Genomic DNA, 17,938 nt, shown 5'->3' with positions numbered 1-17,938 from the left:
TAGGGGACTGCCTTGAGCACTGGAGTGACATTGTTTGCATTGATATGACAGCACTGAAATAGGGACGCCATGTGCACATCAAAACTTGTGCACCAGATTTTACAATACTTTAGAAATGCCTTTTCTTTTGAATCACGCCATATAAACACTTAAACAATTCAAAGCACTACATCTTGTACATCCTGACTAATTGACCAAACTGCATTTGCTTACTAGTAAAGCTTCCTGTGATTCAGTTATAATTTTAACAACAAAAGTAAAGGGCCAAGACTTCTGAAGAGTGGCAATCACATTAGTCAGGGGGTGAGGGTAGCCGGTGGGGTGGAGTCGGAAGGGTAGTCGGGGTGCGGGATGTAGTCAGGGGTGTTGGGAGAGTAGTCAGAAGGGCAGTTGGGGGAGGGGGCGGGGGGGGTGGTGGGGGTGAGGGTCCCATGGGGAGTTCAGTACTATAGTTACCCAGGAGTTAGAAGTTGTTTTAATTCTTCTAACTTGTCCTGGATAACTACTCTTGGAACACAGTCGGAACCGCACAAAGTTTCTAATTTAAATTGGAGTATCAGATGGTTCCCAGTGCAGGGTAATTGTCCATCAGAAGTTTGAAGTCCTGGGTAATTCCTGTGCAGTCCTTGCATAGGTACTTCCTGGGGAGGGCAGGTGTTGAGTAGGAGTGAGTCCCCCAATGCATCTCCATGATACAAGCTCCCTGGAGGTCGGAAGTTATGGACCAAAATGTTTTTCAACAACAAATAGATAATTTAAACGATTTCCTCTTCAGCAGCAGTGCAAGTAATAGCACACAATATATTGATTACTTAGGCAAGTTCTAGACAATTTGAACTCAGTTTGTTCTCAGAACATCCAAGTGGGTCTCACTCTGGAAAATTATTCCTTTTAAGATGGAACCCAACTTGCTCCAGGTGCTTTCTTAATAAGAGGTAACTCTAAAAAAAAAAACTAGATTCCACAGCTGCAAATGAGAAATCCCTCTCTTCAGAAGATGTCTGAAGGTGTCCAAGAGGGGTTGTTAGTGTGATCCTAGTGATGGGTGCAAGCACGCACTTTTAGAAACTGCACCATCTGCTCCCTCAACAAGCAATAATTGAGATGATTTCTAAACACCAGCCTCATTAATTCAGAATTGAGAATTCACAAGCCTTACCTCTTTAGGAATGGAAGTCAATCTATTTCTGTCCACATTAAAATTTGTCAGCTTCCATAACTTTCCAATACTTCTTGGCAAACCCTTAAAAAAAAAACAATTTACAACTGTAATACAATACATCCAAAATCTATCAGGTTCTTAATGTTGTTCAAATATTAAGAAGGACTTTTCAAGTACAAGAGGCTCTTATTTCAATTTCCACCCAAGCATTGGAACTGCAATAAATGTTTAAGAAAAATAATTAGGGCTATAAATCAAATTATTTTCATTAAAATTTCCAATACACACATATATTCTTTTGGATATAAACACTTCCTTTCTTTCTTGATAATAGTGGCCATACCAGCTTGAGAATCATGAGTCTTTGCACATATCTTTCTGAACTAAATATTCAACAGTTTAAACAAGAATTAAAAGAGCACTTGATCCAAGATATGTGAATTCACATGATTATTTTACTCCACATCGCCTCTTCACAGCAGCCAAGTAGAATTCATTGAAATTGAATTGCGCGGTTTTTTTAGTTTTAAAAAATATAATTCAAGAGCAGCACCCAAAATACCAAGTTGTATATTTGTCGCAAAGGTGTAGTTGTGATATTAACAATTTTGTAAAAAAGCTAATCTTTCTTTTAAGAAGCTTTAAAGATGGCTGCCGAAAGTCACCTGACCTTTTCCACTGCAATGTAACAGCAAGTTGATTGCAGGTAGGCATAACCATTCATATGAAGGTGTTTGAAATTCAATTTGCATTTCCGCCAAGGTAAACAAAACCTCTCTGTGACTTCCCTGGAGCTGTGAATATCCCATCTTTATCTCCTCGAACGTGGGAGAATGGAACCATTGAGACCATTAAAAGATTAATTACCTCGGTTAAAAAGACAATGAATGGGTCTATGCACCCCTGTCCCCAAAACCCAGGACTAACCCCATGCCGAATATGGAAGCATGTTCCGACAGTTTGGGATAGCAGCCATTTTAGTTTTGGAACTGTATGAGTCTGGCTGCAAACAGCCACTTTGCGTGCAGAACCATCTTCAACATCACGAGAGAGACTGCTTGAAACAGAAACTGCTTCTCAATAGGGAGAGACCGAGGAAGTTGCTGGAAAATCAAACTACCAAGAGCCACCACCTGCAATAAAAGCGAAACAGGAGCATTCACTCACTCCCCAGGGCCTGTTTTGCTTCTTGAGTCGACTTGCAAAGGCAAACTCCAACTATTCAACTATAAAAGCCATTGCAGCTACAAACAAACCCTTAGCTCACGGGCTACTTTAAGGAAATGCCTTTTATGTGGTTGCAATACTATTGTCAAGTCAAATAACACTTTACAGGCAAGTAAATGTTGAGATATCAAATGGGAAGTTGGCATCCCAAAGTGCAGGGAGAGTATTGCAGGAAATATGGTGAGGAAAGTACAGCTTTTTAATATTGAGAAACACAGAAATGGTCATGTTAACAGGATCACTGGTCCTGAAAGTAAAGTCAGCAATCACAAGACACCTGCTCCCACCCAATGCGAGACTCACTGGTTTCATCATATCGCCTTACTTTTCCAAAACACAATGCACATGTGATGCCCTTCACTGCCCAAAACTTTAGATGTTCAAATGGTTAAATGAAGATGATCTGATATGGCCTATGGAAGATCTGAAGGAAGGCCTCCACAGAGATTACACATAATAGTCACATTAAATGGCTCTACGTATTTGGAGTTTTTGTTTAATCGAACAACACACTCAAACAATTGGCTAAGTTCTTTTTCCTCATCCCACTAACCCCTCCTTTCCCTCGGAGTGCTGAGGGATGGGGAGTTGGGGAACATGAGCAATTACGTGCCAAATGTCTGTAAATGGATTACACAAAGCTTCTTGGGTCCTTATTGGGTGTTGGGTTCTGATCCACCCCAGTGTGCCCAGAAGCATAGCTCTTTTCGGCTCCATCAAATCATGGGGTTGCTCGGGACATGTCAATTAAATAGTATCTGAGCAAACCAGTCTGTTTCAGGTACTATGTTATAGAATCTGCCACAGAACATAGGAAAAGGCTCAGTTCCACTTTCCAACATGGCAGCACACCAAAACATGGATACATAATGTGCCGTCTCTTACCCAGCCACCAAATAAATCCTTTCATCAGCTGTTAGGTCAAAACCCAGAATTTTCACATTGATTGTAGGACAGACATGCACCTTCAGAGGTAAAAGGTTTAAGCAGGAAAACTTGTAATGGGGGCATCCACATTGATGTTCTAAATGTAGAACATCAAAGTGCAAAGCCACATATCAGGCTTACTTGTCACCAACTAACAAATCCACATCCTTATACAAGGGACTTTGGCAGAGGGTCATGTGTATTACAATGCAGACTCCCTTATCCAAGGTTTTGAGGAATTTGGTTTGGGCTGGAACCCTCCTTTCCCTGCAACTGCTTTACCATAAAACCACTTTATTGCATTGTTTCTGGACCTCACACATGGTCCAATGGAAGTACTTCTGCTGCATTGCTCAAAGTTCCAAACAATGAAGGGGAACTGTCCAGTCACATTTTACACTGCACAAGAAGGCAGTTCCACTATGTTGAATCTAAAGCTTTCACCCACCAGAATCCCCAAATATCAATATGAATGCCCAAAGGCGACAGACACCCCTTATATCTTTCAATCACTACATTCCATATCCTCTCCTGTGGTACAAAACTGAACTCAGTCAGATACCATCACCAACATTAACCACCCCTTTGTTCAAGTTGATGGAATGTGCGAGGTCCCTCTGGGAGTCTGCAAGCAAAATATCAGGTTGAGAAGTGCCAGAATTGTTTTAAAACTGCCTGGAATGGACCATTACTTATGATGCCATTGTAAAATCTGCCTCATTTCAAGACACTTTGAAAGATTATGGCCTGAATTTTTCCCTTGTCAAGCAGGCACGATCAGCAAGCCCAAGAGAGGTTGGAAAACAAGCCCCGACCGCGATTTGACACCGGCCAGCCTAAGTGAAACTCACGCTGAAAAGCTCAGCGCTGCCAGGGCGGGGACGGGAAGAGGGCAGGTGATAACAGGCGTGGGTGAGCACTTCCACTGAGCTCCCTGAAAGCAAACAGCTGCCTCAGGGAGCTGCAGACCTCCCAAATAATAAAACAAAACACAAAAAAGTTGCAAAAAACATTCATGCAGCACAAACCAGCGCCTGAAAGCAAACCTCAAAAAAAAAATGCTGTCCCCAGGTATTTCTTTTTATTTTATTTCCTAACTGAGATTTCATCCCACCCTTGGACGAGGTTTCATCAAAAATGTAAAGGCCGCCCGGCCGATTGGCCTGTCCGCCAACCTTAATGTTGGATGGGCCATGAAAAATCACTGACCATTGCGCCATTAATGGACTTAATTGCCTGCTTAATTGTCGGCGGGCGCACTTCCAAGCTGCATTCGCCCACCGAGCGAAATATCGCACGAGTGTACGATGACATCAGGACACTCACCCAACGGTATCTTGCATGACTACTATTACTTACATTTATGATATTAGGTCATTACACGTCTTACTATCTGAGTTATTTATTATTGCTTATGAGGGGAATCTGAGTGTTACCATCATTGCTATTAGTCAGCAAGGCAATTTCAATGAGTTAGCGTTAGTTACAGGTAGAATCAAAGTTCCTTCCATTTCTTTTGCTGACAGGGTTAATGCAACAGATGAAATATATTTAGGTTTTCAAAAGGCCTTAGATAATGCAGACTCATGAGTAAGAGCATGTGGAATCAGGGGAGAAGAAGCAGAATGAATAGCAAGCTGCCGACAAAACAAAACAAAGGAGAGAGTAGAGGTTAAGCAAAGCTATTCAGACTGGCAATAGGTGGGTGTGTTCCACAGTCTTCAACGCTGAGACCACAATTTTTCACAATTTAGATAAACAATTTGGACTCGGGAGTCAGATATGCAATTTCAAAATTTGCAAACATCCTGTCCACAAAAATCACGTCAAGTCCAACCTAGCCAAAACATCAGTCTACTCTCGATCAGTAAAGTGATGGAAGATGTCACCAACAGTGCTATCAAGCGGCACTTACTGAGCAATAACCTGCTCACTGGCGCTCAGTTTGGTTTCCGCCAGGGCCACTCAGCTCCTGACCTTATTAAATCCTTGGTCCAACATGGACAAAAGAGCGGAACTCTGGAGGTGAGGTGAAAGTGACTGCCCTTGACATCAAGGCCACATTTGACCGAGTGCGGCACCAAGTAGCTCTTGCAAAACTGGAGTCAATGGAAATCAGGGGGGAAACTCCCCTCTGGCTGGAGTCATTTCTAGCATAAAGGGAGATTGTTGTGGTTGTTGGAGGTCAATCACATCAGCTCCAAGATACTGCTTCAGGGGTTCTCAGGGTAGAGTCCTCGGCCCTGCTATTTCAGCTACTTCATAAATGACCTTTCTTCCATCATAAGATCAAAAGTGGGGATTGCACCAGAAACTGAACTGGACCAGCCATATAAATACTGTGGCTACAAGGGCAGGTCAGAGGCTAGGAATTGTGCAACAAGTAACTCACCTCCCAACTCCCCAAAGCCTGATCACCTTCTACAGGGCACAAATCAGAAGTGTGATGGAATATTCTCCACTTGCCTGGATGAATGCAGCTTCAACAATACTCAAGAAGCTTGACACCATCCAGGGCAAAGCAGCCCCCTTGATTGGCACCTTATCCACCACCTTAAACATTCACTTCCTCCACCACTGACTCACTTCCTCCACCACCGACTCACAGTGGCAGCAGTGTGAACCATCTACAAGATGCACTTCAAAAACTCACCAAGGCTCCTTCAATGCCACCTTCCAAACCTGCGACCTCTATCACCTAGAAGGACAAGGGCAACAGACACATGGGGACACCACCATCTGCAAGTTCCCTTCCACACCAATAACCATCCTGATTTGGAAATATATCGCCATACTTTCATTATCAGTGAGTCAAAATCCTGGAACTCCCTCCCTAACAACACCTGTACCTATACCACATGGACTGCAGGGGTTCAAGGCGGTGGCTCACCACCACCTTTTCAAGGGCAATTAGAGATGGGTAATAAATGCTGGGTCCAGCCAGCGATGACCACATCCATGAATGAATAAAAAGACAGCACCAACCTGGGAGGTATAGTTAATAAAAAGAAAAATGTGATAAAATACAGGAAGGTATTAATAAACTTGCAGAATGCCTAACTGGCAAATAAATTTCAATATAAGAAAGTGCGAGGTAGTGCATTTTCATACGTAGAATCAGGAGGCCACACACCAGTTAGATGGTAAGTGTCCAAATGGGATAGAGGAGCAAAGGGACCTATGGTACAGAAGCACAAATCACTAAAGTTAGTGACGCAAGTTAATAAAGCCATAAAAAAAAAACAAAGCACTGGAGTTAATTTATACAGCAAATGATTTGAAATCAAATAAGTTATGCTAAACTTGAATAAAATCTGGGTGAGACCAAACTTGAAGTGACTGTACACAATTATGGTCTTCATGCTATAAAAGAACATAGAGGTATTAAAGAAAGCACAAAAAATATTCACCAGAATGGAGAGGAGATATTTATCAGGAATGCCAAACAGACTAGGGCTCTTTCACTAAGAGAAGGCTGAGGGGTGATTGGATTAAGACAATGAAAAGGGATTGATAGGGTAGATAAGAGAAAATGCTTCCACTTGGGGAACAGTCCAAAACTGGAGGTCATAAATGTAATAGAGCCACTAATAAAACCACTAGGGAAGTCAGGAAAAAAATTCTGCACTCAAAGAGTGGCAAGACTGTAAAAGACATCAACACAAGGAATAGTCAAGGAAAATAGCATAGATGTGCTTTAAGGGAAAGCTAGATAAGCATGAGGAATAAATGAATAGAAGGTTATGCTGATAGGATCAGATGAGATATAGTGAGAAGTCACATTTGGAGAAGAAACAGCAGCATAGACCAGTTGGGCTGAATGGCCTGTTTCAGTGTTGTAAATGAGATGCTGCAAAGCCCCATTACACTGACAACATTCCCAGTGTCATTTTGCCTCAACTGAACTGGGGAGTAGACACAGGTTCACAGGCAGTTTATTCTGCAGTTACTGATGCAGGTGCAGCAATAAATATTACAAGGAAATACTGACCACCAGCTGATTTTCTGTGAGCACAAGCTCCGTAAGGTTTCCACATTCGCCAATAGCTTCTGTCAACTGGACCAAACGATTCTGATCAAGCTTCAGAATGGAAAGCTGTTTTAGTCTTCCTACAGGAAGGCAAGAGGGAGAAATAAGAAAGGAAACTTTTGCATGATGATTTATTAAGCAGTTATTTTACATATAAATTTGATTTGAAATCTCATTTCTCAGAGAAGGCAACGAAAGAGGTTATATTTAGATGTGTTAGATGTGCTTAGATGGCAAAACCACCACCCCCAAGGCATGGTTAAGATTTATAAACTTTTAACCATGTGATAAAGTATTTAGCTAAAATTTTTTGGACTCAGATCAATAGAGACATTAATTTGGTTCTAATTGCTGTTGTGCAAATAATGTTATGATCTTAGCTAATTAAAGAGACAAGCAGTTTGTCTTGGGTTTATACCTATTAGCAGAGATTTTCAATCACTGTTAATGTCTACATCACGCAACTTGGTGTCAGCTTAATTGGATAATGGAAATTTCATGTAGGAGCTACCTCTTTGTAGACAATGCAGAGAAGGAGGGAGAAAGTCCATCCAGGTTTTCCTGGTTTCTAAGAATAAAATTCACTCTCTGGTGTTTTCTTTCTAAACCATTCCTATTGAATGTGAACTGCTCCTAGGCATGTCCTGAAATGGCTACCAGAGCATGAACCCACATTCCTCAAGTATATGTTACAATGGAATGGAAGAAAAACTTTCAAAATGTTAATTATTTATTATTTACGGTAAAGCAACCAAGGAAATGAAAAAAAAAAATCAAAGCTAAGTAAAGCTGACATATGCAGCAGACAAAAATCAACAACATATTTCCAAGCTGAGTTTGCAGGGAATCAGCTTTCTTATCAAGTTTAAAACACCTAAAGAGATATCATCGTAAAAGCATAAGAAAAAGGGGGAGTAGGCCATTCAGCCCCTCACCTTGCCTGCAGTGGGGCTCGCTCACAATTCTACTGCAGACAGGCATTTCACCCCGACTCCCTTGTAGATCAAAAATCTGTCAACCTCAAACTTGGAGTAAATTCAATGATCCAGCCTTCACTGCTCTCTGAGGTAGAGACTTCCAAAGATTAAAAACCCTCAAGAGAAGAAACTTCTCCTCATTTCCCTCTTAAATTGGAGATCCCTTATTTTGAAATTGTGCTGCCTAGCTCTAGATTCCCACAAGGGGTCACATCCTCTCAGCATTTACCATGCTAAGCCCCATCAATGTCATACGTTTCAATAAGATCACCACAAGTCAACTGCAGATTTACATTATACACCACCCAGATTTGGTTTAATTGCCAAGTGATGTAAATCACCATTCCCTAATTGAAGCTCAAAGTTTTATTTCTACGCCACTTCATATTAAAGTACCATATCTGAAGGTGGGGCTACCTCTGAAGGGAGTGACGGCAAAATACTTACTCCCATATTTGATACAATTATCTTTAGTTGCACTGGAACATTGTAATCAAAATTCAAGATAGGACACATTATAATGAGAGCTACCAAGAGACTCACAGTGCAGGTCACTCAAGCGAGTTTTCTCAAGACTGAAGATCCACCCTCTAAAAAGCTGAAGGCAAAACTTATGATGACAAATTTACAGTTTCGTGCTAGCATCTTTCAGTTTCTATAAAGCTCAATGAATACGAAACCAACCGTGCATGTTCCTCAATGTGTTACCAAACAGTGAAAGAGACATGGTTTTTTTTCAGCACAGGAAAAGGCCATTCAGCTCACCATGCCTGCAATGGGATTCTCACACAGCTCTACTGCAGATGGGCATTTCACAAAAGTGCTTATATGCTTTGGTGTTCTCACCAGGTTGTCTCTTCCGCGATTTCTCAAAAATCTACAGTTTCACCTCAGGGCAAACCATTAAAAAGTAAAATTCCTCGGTGGGGGTGGGGGTGGGGGTGAAGGGAGGAGTTTTCAAAATTCCTGAACGCACTCAGTTACATACACAGGTAGCGGACATCCCTGGGAGATCAAAATATTCTCCATAGGCCATATTTTGTTAATTGATAGATCTAAAAATGCGAGGAAATCTATCCGAGGGAAATTAACTGGGTCGTGCACATAGCCCTCCCATATATACCACACCAATTTCACAAACTTGAACCTACCAATTCCATTTGGTAAAACCTCCAGTTGATTCTGTGAAGCCAGCAGATCAGTGAGCAAACCAAGTCCACTAATCTCTTCCGGGAGTTTCTCCAGTTTATTTTCCGACACATCCAAACACAGCAAGTTCTTCAGATTTCCAATTTCCTGTTTTGATTAAAAAGAAAACAGAACTTGTGTCTTTACATGAAAGTCTAGTGGTAAAGCCTGCACTGCTGAGAAGGGGCAGTTTCCCTCCCGTTGATTTCAAACGATTATTCTCTTTAAACGAAAAGCTTCTGTATTTGTCATCAGCCATTTCCAAAAATCCAAAGTGGAAAGCGAGTCCTTAAATCGAGATATGTGTTAGCTTAGCATCCAAGAGATTAAGCTAATGAAAAGTGAAAAGGAGTGTTCAGCTAACTAAATATTAAAAAATTAGCATGCCTCAATTTCATTTGGAAACACAAATTTAAGTTTACATCTTAAATCCGCCTGCACATTTGGTGAAAAATTACTTCAAAGCTTCTTCGGCTATTGGACTAGAACTCATCCATCAATGTTTACCCAACAACTAAATCTAAAGGAAAAATATGTATTACAAATATTGTTTGCGTGCACTTCCCACCTGTGCCACTGGGCTTCCTGTTATTTATGTTTGCGCTTTGTGTGTTAATTTTTTTTTAAGTAACAAATGTCTGTGCCATATTTCAAATGGAAAATGCCTACCTAAAGTCAGCAGTCTGACTGTGCAATATCACCACCAGCTTTTCACAATTCCCTCAAAAAGCTTAACATTTTTCTCCACCAACATTTACTATGGGACCGACAGAGGCTTGACCGTACAAACACAACTGCCGGTATGAGCAGCTCCCTGAACACACTATACCAGCTTGGCTGCAAACTTGATTGATCAGCTTAACTTCCAAATGGGAAGTATTAAACAGCACATGAATGTTTTTATTTATTTAGCACTTTTTTTTTTAAAGTGTAACAATGCTCACATCTTTCTAATTGTTGCTTCATTTCAAAATGGCTCCCCTGCAGTGTCTTTTGGACTCCAGCCATTGGTTATGTCCCTTCTCAGACTATTGGCTGTTCACTTCCTTTCCTATTCTACATGGCACACAAACATCTAGCTTTTGAAAACAAAATATTTCAACAAAATGTAAATTCACCTTTCTAACTCCTAAAGTTTTGGAGAACTCATTTCACTTACCTCCCTGGGAGGTGGCAATAATCCTCCAGCACTCACATTGGCTTCCACCATGGTGGCAGTACACCATGAAACCCAGCACTTTCTATTCAATCCCCAGAATAGCCTAAATTCCGATCATTCCCTCCTATCTCAACAATCAGCTGAAATCCACCCAATGACTCATATATAAACAGGTGCCTCTGATCCAGGCCACATCTTCGTGCTCCTGCAATGACCCTCATGACATCTAGGCATACGATATACTGCAGCATTCATCCAGGCCCAGCCCCCTGTGAAATGAGCAGCAATTTTCATTTTAGTGCTTGCCCCAGCTACTTAGGAGCTTCTGCACTTCTTCCCTTCCCCCCAATAAAAGAACAGAACCCATTTCTAGAACTCCCAACCCTCTGAATCAGCTATCTTTTACTCCCATCTGCATGCCACAGGATTTTTATTTGGAAATTCCTTTCCCCACTACTGCTCACAGCCTTCCCAATGCTTCTCCTGCCCATTTCCACAAACAGTGCCCCCTCTCCCTTCCACAGAACAATATTTACATATTTGGACCCACCTCCCACACCATTGCCTTAATAGTCCCGTTCTCCACTTCCACGGCAACCTTCCCACCTTCGGTGGGCGTAGAGGGATCCCAAAATGCCAACAAAGTCTTCTAGATTTCTGTACTAACTCACTAGTCCATTATTTCCATTGTTATTTTGTCTATACACAAGCCCTGCTTTCTATAGGATAATGGTTTTCTTTCAGAAATCAGGAGAGAGGGTCATGGTTGGTGGATTGAGGGGGCGGTGGCTGTTATGATATCACCCAGACAGACAAGTTTGAAAACCTTTAATAAGTCTATTCAACAGCTAGGTGATACTTGTGAATGCAATGAATAGACTACTTTATGCTGATACAGTATAATGCCTTGAGAGAGGAAAACAATTGTCTCTCCGACCTTGAAAAGCATGCCTACTTATGGCTGAGGCAAGCATGGAAAGGCTCATAGTAATGCTTGCTTACTCTCCTGTCTAAAAGGAAAGCACAGAATTCCCAAGGTAAAAATAAGGGGGCAAAAATAATCACAAACTTAGTTATGAACCATACAAGTCTCAGTCATTCAGCATCAAGCTTCCCTAAGCTTGGAAAAGGTAAAGCAATGCTTGAGGTTCTTATGACAAAACGTCAGAAATATGGCAGCTTTTCAGCCTTAGCATTCTTCAAACGGAAGTACAGCTGGGTAATAAATCAAAGGCTTGAATAAACTACACTTAAAAGTAGAAGGACCAAGGTTTTAATTAACTGAACTATAGCAAAGAGACAATACCTGAAAAAAAATCAAAAGACCAAGAATAGGGCAATTCCTATCAACAAGCACTATGAAAGCATTGAAGGAAAGACAGTAATTGCAGAACAAGCCTACCGCAGGCAATTCCACTAGTTGGTTCCCATCCAGCCACAAATCCTTAAGGTTTGAAAGTGATCCTGTAGTTTCTGGCTGCAAATAAGAAAATTAAAAATTCACTAATCGCTGCTACACACCTGTGAAAATTGTATTGCTCACTTCACATGAAAAACATTCAGAAATTTTTAAAAACTTAAATTAAAATATTGCACAATATTTCTGAAAACATTATTCACCCCCTCAGTTTTTGCCAAATATTCACAGTAAATTTTAATTATTAAAGTGACAATTGAGGGCAAATTGACTTTCACATTTAAGGTCCGGATGGGCTGTGAGTGCAGCTGAAACACAGTACTGGGGCACAGATTGAAGAACAACACAAAACTGGAGACTCATCTGAGGCCATGTTGATGGTAACGATGACATTTAACATTTGAATTTTTCACAATATGCTTTTAAGGAAGCAGTAAACAAATACCAACACGACTGTTATGGCAGGGAAAGAGGCTGGTCCCTAAAACTGGTTGAACTGGGGAAGCTGCTTTCTGAAGGGATATAACAGACATGTGAAGAATAGTAGCCATCTCTCATCCAATTACTTCACACTTGATGTAAATGAAGAAATAAGTTGTTCAGGTAACACACAAACAATCCATTCAACAACTTAAGAGATCCATATTCTGAAAGTCAATTGGCAAAGAAGAGCAACAACCTTTGTGGTGTATCCTTTTTTAACATTGGCTTTGATGGAATTCAGAGAATGTTTAATTCAGTTAGCTTATGAATTCTACTCAGAATTAGCCCACTGGAATAAAGGATTATTTCACAAATGTTCTGAAAGAAATAGCAGGTATTTGAACCTGCCCAACGAAAAATAATCCTTGTGATCAGAACAAGAAAATTGTTTCACTGAATGCAGAACATCCTAAAAAGCTGCAGAAAGTCTACATTAGTGCTCTTACTGAAGTCTAAGCTGTAGTTACTATTACCTAAACTTCAAGGCGGCAAACACTTCTACACACAAATTTCCCATGCGGCAGACAAAGCAGTAGGATATCAGTGTTGTGTTTTTAGGTTTCACTCTGATACTTTATTTGTGCTCAGTGTCAAGGGTGTCTCATGTAGGTGAATTCTCACTTCACCATGAATGAAAAGTGTGACCTCTTTCACACACTTTCCAGTACAGTAGCATCGTCCAGGGCTCAAACCAAATTTTCGTTATTGTACTTAGCTACCTGGATATAAAAGTCCTCCTGTGATCTTCCAGGTTTTGCATAGTAGAAAAACAAGCACCAGCAATTTAGATGATAAATGAGAGGTCAGGTTTACTAAGAATTACCAACGAGTAGCAGCTTGCACAGTTTTTTTTCCAAAAATAGATCAATTACCTTCTCCCAATTCACTTCCTCCCACTCACAGCAAAAATGATTCAACATTTTGCTAACTCTACTGATAACTCTAAACTTGGTCCATCCTGTCACTCTTACATGTTTGTAATCGCAGACAGCCTTTGGGCTACTCCGACAGAAGTTATGGTACAATGAATTATACATTGCAAATTGCTGAGTTAATATTTCCCATTAGGTTTTCCATTCTGCTGTAGTTGCAATTTCTAGCCACAAAGTGACTCTGTGGAATAAGTTAAACTTCCCTCAACTCCATTGTCATCTTGATTATCTCTTTCTCCACATCTCACATATAATAGTCATTCTCAACTGACTGCCCCCATCATGTCACTGCCAGTAAGGCAATGCCAGTCAGAAGCAGTAATGCAATACTTGATGCTTCCAGTTCTTCGTCACAATGCACCTCAGCCTCAATTGTGCCCTCCAAATTTTTCCAGCTCTTTAGCAAATGTGTACATTCTTACATTTGGAGTGCTAGTAATGTTTAAAAAAGATACTTCAGTTAAATTGAATTTGAAAGTATTTAAGAGAATATTCAGGTCGGAAATTACTTAATTAGCTTTTTTTTCCCCAAAAGGAAAGCAAAGCAGGGTATTTCTTTATTGTGCCTTTTTACTTGGCATTAAACAGGTATACATCTGTTCAAATGGGATGCTAAGTTCGGATGTGTCTTTGATTTTCTTTTCTCTCTTACTCCAAAACTTCAATAGCCACTGAAATGATCTTACCCCTGTGTGGCATCAGGTGTTGTGGTATGTGGCACCTTGTCACTGTCATACAAGGGAAAGCACGTCAGAGTAAAAACAGAAGTGCTGGAAAAACTCAGGAGGTCTGGCAAAATCTGTGGAGAGAGAAACAATTTGAGTCCAACATGGCTATTCTTTGGTTCCAAAGAAGAATCATATTGGACTCGATACATTAACTCTGTTTCTCTCTCAACAGAATTGTTATTGCTATTTGTATTTATTATAATTGGGATCCAGCTTTGAGCAAATGTTGGTAGACTAAATATGGCTCAAGGCCTGACTATATTTCTATTGGCATTGGAGACCTCAGAAAGAAAAATTGGGCTGCACAAACTCTCAACTTCATTTATTGAAGTGAAGCTGAATAAGATTTTGCCAAGAATATCTTGCTTGGCAATCATAATAGCAGCAGCCTCTGTGCCAACAGATGTTGAGAAATATTGAAAGAAAGTGGGCACCTCTCCCTCCCCACTGCACCCAAGAAATGCAAGGACCAATCACAAAAGGCAGGTCTATACAGAGGAAAGATTTCAAAGATAAAAGTGACAGGTTTATAGTCTACTTTAATGAGCTCTTTGAGAACTTTTTTTAAACTGTTAATCATATATTAAATTTAGTTGCTAAATTTCTAGGTCAAGGCTTTGCTAAGGAAGATGGAGCTGGCAAAATGCTCACAGCACTTTCCATTGCTGCCTCAGTTCCTAGAAGGTGGCCACAGAGCAACAAAATGGGCAGTCATGTGTATAGCATAAGAGAATTCGGCCTCTGTCATGTTTCATGCCATTAGCTCCATTTCAACATGGGGCGCAAAGAGAACATGTCAGGTCCTAGCTTCCAGCACTAAAAATTCAGTGGAGGGGGACCCAGAGGTTCCATCATAGAGTTCTGTATGCAAACTCTTTCAGGGCATGGCTGTGCACGAGTCCGAACAGAACCAATATCTTATTTTTTAAAAAATGCTTTTACCCAATTTTTCAGACAGCTTGTAGGCAGCCTTCTAACATACTGCAGTAAGCCTGGTTTCCAGACCTGGTTCAGCTCAACACACTGACAGAGGCTAGGAGGTCCACCACATTTTGATAATGACCCGGGGCTCTAAACGTCACCGAGGTCAACAGGGATCTCCATGGCCCAGTGGAGGATGGTGAAGGGGAAGAAAGAGTTCCATTCCTACAAAGCAGTTGGCTATCAGCATTGTGCTTTGAGGTTTTCCTCTGATACCTGTCTCGTGCTCAGTGTCAATGGCGACTCACGTAGGTGATTCTCACTTCTCTATGAAAAGTGTGCCCTTACACATTGCCACTGCACCAGAAAGTGTCTATGTGTAAGGGCTCAAACTGAACCCTCGTTATAGTACTTAGCTTACTGGATATATAAGTCCTCCTGTAATCGTTCAGATTTTGTACAGTTGGAGAAACAAACACCAGCAATTTAGATAATAAACCTGTTCTCTCGTTTATAAAGAAAGCCTAGGGCATAGAGTCAGTGTCTCAGAAGCAATCTATCCTGCAGAAGATATTAGAACAAAATGTGCAAGCTTTTTAATTTTTTTTAAAAGCAGTTTTACGTTATTTTGTTCTAGAATGTTAAGTTCGAAAAACAAATGAGCAATTTGCTTTGGTCAAGTCATTCTTTGCTATCTTGTCCTACTGGTTAAACTTTTCTTGGAGTTCATATGACATATTCGATTGGCTCAAATCACTGTCCATGAAGTTACCATGCCATTTTATTTGCTCCACTGGTCTCTGTTTGATGCAAGACTTTGAATTATATACTCACATTTCACTCATTCCAGCCATCTGGAATATTGTTTGAGCCACAGGTATCTATCAAATAATGCACACTCTCTATCCTTTCTATATTTGTCCTTTACTGACCTACCAATAAATATATTAAAATCTCAACAACATATTATATCCAACTAATAGAAAATGATAAATAAAACCAGAAAAAGGAAAGTCACTGAGTTAAACAGTTAATTTAGTGAACCTTTCATAGTGTCCATTTTATGTTCCCTCAGGCAATGATGTCATACCAAAAGCACTGCCTAAAATGGATAAGTGTGCATCAACATACTGATAGCAAAATCATCTTGTGCAGGATTTTCCCCGTGGCGGGAGTGCTGGGCGGGGGCGAGCAGGGGCAGTCGGGAAGACGACTGCTGCCCACGATCGGCTCCGCACCGCAATTTCACGTTGGCGGGCTAATTAAGGCCCACCCAGCGTGGAACACAAGTGGCTGCACTGAGCACTGCCTGTGCAGATGGGGGGGGAGGAGGCTGAGTGGGCCTTGCGTGAACTTAGCGCATGGGCACAAGTGAGCACTACATAATCTCCGAGGCACGGAGTTGCTTCAGGGAGATGAAACGCTATTTAAAACAAAATAAAGGAAATAAAATTGTCGTAAAACATGTCCCCTCTGTCACATGAGCTAGGACATGTCTTTAATTCAAAAATAAAATTTTTATTTGATGTTAATTGGCTTTAGGAAACCTCAACCCGCCCGTGAATGAGGTTTCCTAAAAAACGTAAAGGCCGCTTGGTCTTTTCGCCTGCCCACCACACATTAGATTGGATGGACAGAGTTAATTTGACTTTAATTAGCTTCTTAATGGCCTTACTAGGCCTTTTAACTGTCAGTGGGTGCACTGCCGACTCTGGCGCTCATCCGCCAAACAAAATATCACGAGACTGCGCGAATGATGCTCACCAGACATTACCGTGCATCATTTTACGCTCGGGCGTGCTGGGCACACGCCCGCATGCTGAGCGAATTATTCTGCCCCTTGAAAAATTATCTAAAACTGGTATCAAGGTGTATTAGTATAGGGTACAGGATTTTTTTGGTTCAGTTAAATGTCATGAACTTCTGACTCTTTGGCTAATGAAAAGCCCAGACTGTTAGTTACTCACAAACAACAGACTTTTGTATGCTGCTGAAAACAGAAGATGATGAACTGGAACAGCAAGTCATAGACTTTTGTCTACTGTTCAGAAAAAGGATAGAAGACAAGGCAAAGAACAGCAAGAATCATGAATTGGACAATGCAAACAAAAAAAACACTCAAGCCAGTTTTACTTCAAAGCTGTATACAAAAGCAACAAACTTTGCAATTGGGAAGAGAGGCCACATGACAAGGAAGAATCAATTTGGAAAACACTGTCAGACTCTGCTCCATGAGGTCTGGTCAACCTGCCTTCTGAACAGTGTTCCCAGTTGTCAGAATGACAAAGCTCTGTCAATTGTTGTTGTTCGGCAATCAAATAAAATGTTTCATGATCTTGGTACAGTTTCTCTGTTTGTTGTACTCAAAGTTACAACTGGTACTAGGGTTATTTCTTTAAACCTAGGCACAAATTATTATAACGACAATTTTAAAATGGACACTGTAAGCCCCTCCAAAAGCAAAAGCGAAAAAGCCTCGTCACCCGTTCAGAAGACCAAAGCCTGTGTCTTGGTTCCTCACCACAAAGCTTGAATCAATATAAGCTTCCAAACCCATATCTGCATCATTAAGACTGCCTGTTGCCACCACCTTAACATCGCTCAACTCTGCCTCTGCCTCAGTTCATCAGCTGCTGAAACCCTCATCCATGTCTTTGTTACCTCTAGACTTGACTATTCCAACACACTCCTGGCCTTTCTCCCATCTTCCACCTTCCGTAAGCTTGAGGTGATCCTAAATCCAGCTGCCCATGTCCCAGCTCGCACCAAATCTTGCTCGCCCTACAC

At 41.0% G+C, this 17,938-nt stretch overlaps 1 protein-coding gene across 4 annotated transcripts in view; it reads right to left on the bottom strand.

Moving 5' to 3' along the window:
- The window catches only part of lrrc1 (leucine rich repeat containing 1), a 158,005-nt gene that overhangs the window by 43,849 nt on the left and 96,218 nt on the right, over positions 1-17,938 (bottom strand). For all 4 annotated transcript variants that reach the window (XM_041187133.1, XM_041187132.1, XM_041187134.1 and 1 more), the window contains 4 exons: positions 12,073-12,147; positions 9,475-9,619; positions 7,308-7,426; positions 1,160-1,243 (listed from right to left, as the gene is read on the bottom strand). In XM_041187133.1, the coding sequence (XP_041043067.1) occupies positions 1,160-1,243; positions 7,308-7,426; positions 9,475-9,619; positions 12,073-12,147 (423 nt within the window). The remainder of the gene's footprint in view (positions 1-1,159; positions 1,244-7,307; positions 7,427-9,474; positions 9,620-12,072; positions 12,148-17,938) is intronic.

This window comes from Carcharodon carcharias, chromosome 5 (genome assembly GCF_017639515.1).
Source record: "Carcharodon carcharias isolate sCarCar2 chromosome 5, sCarCar2.pri, whole genome shotgun sequence".
NCBI classification, from domain to species: domain Eukaryota; kingdom Metazoa; phylum Chordata; class Chondrichthyes; order Lamniformes; family Lamnidae; genus Carcharodon; species Carcharodon carcharias.
The sequence above is the reverse complement of the archived record's forward strand: the minus strand, read 5'-3'. Positions and strand labels throughout refer to the sequence as shown.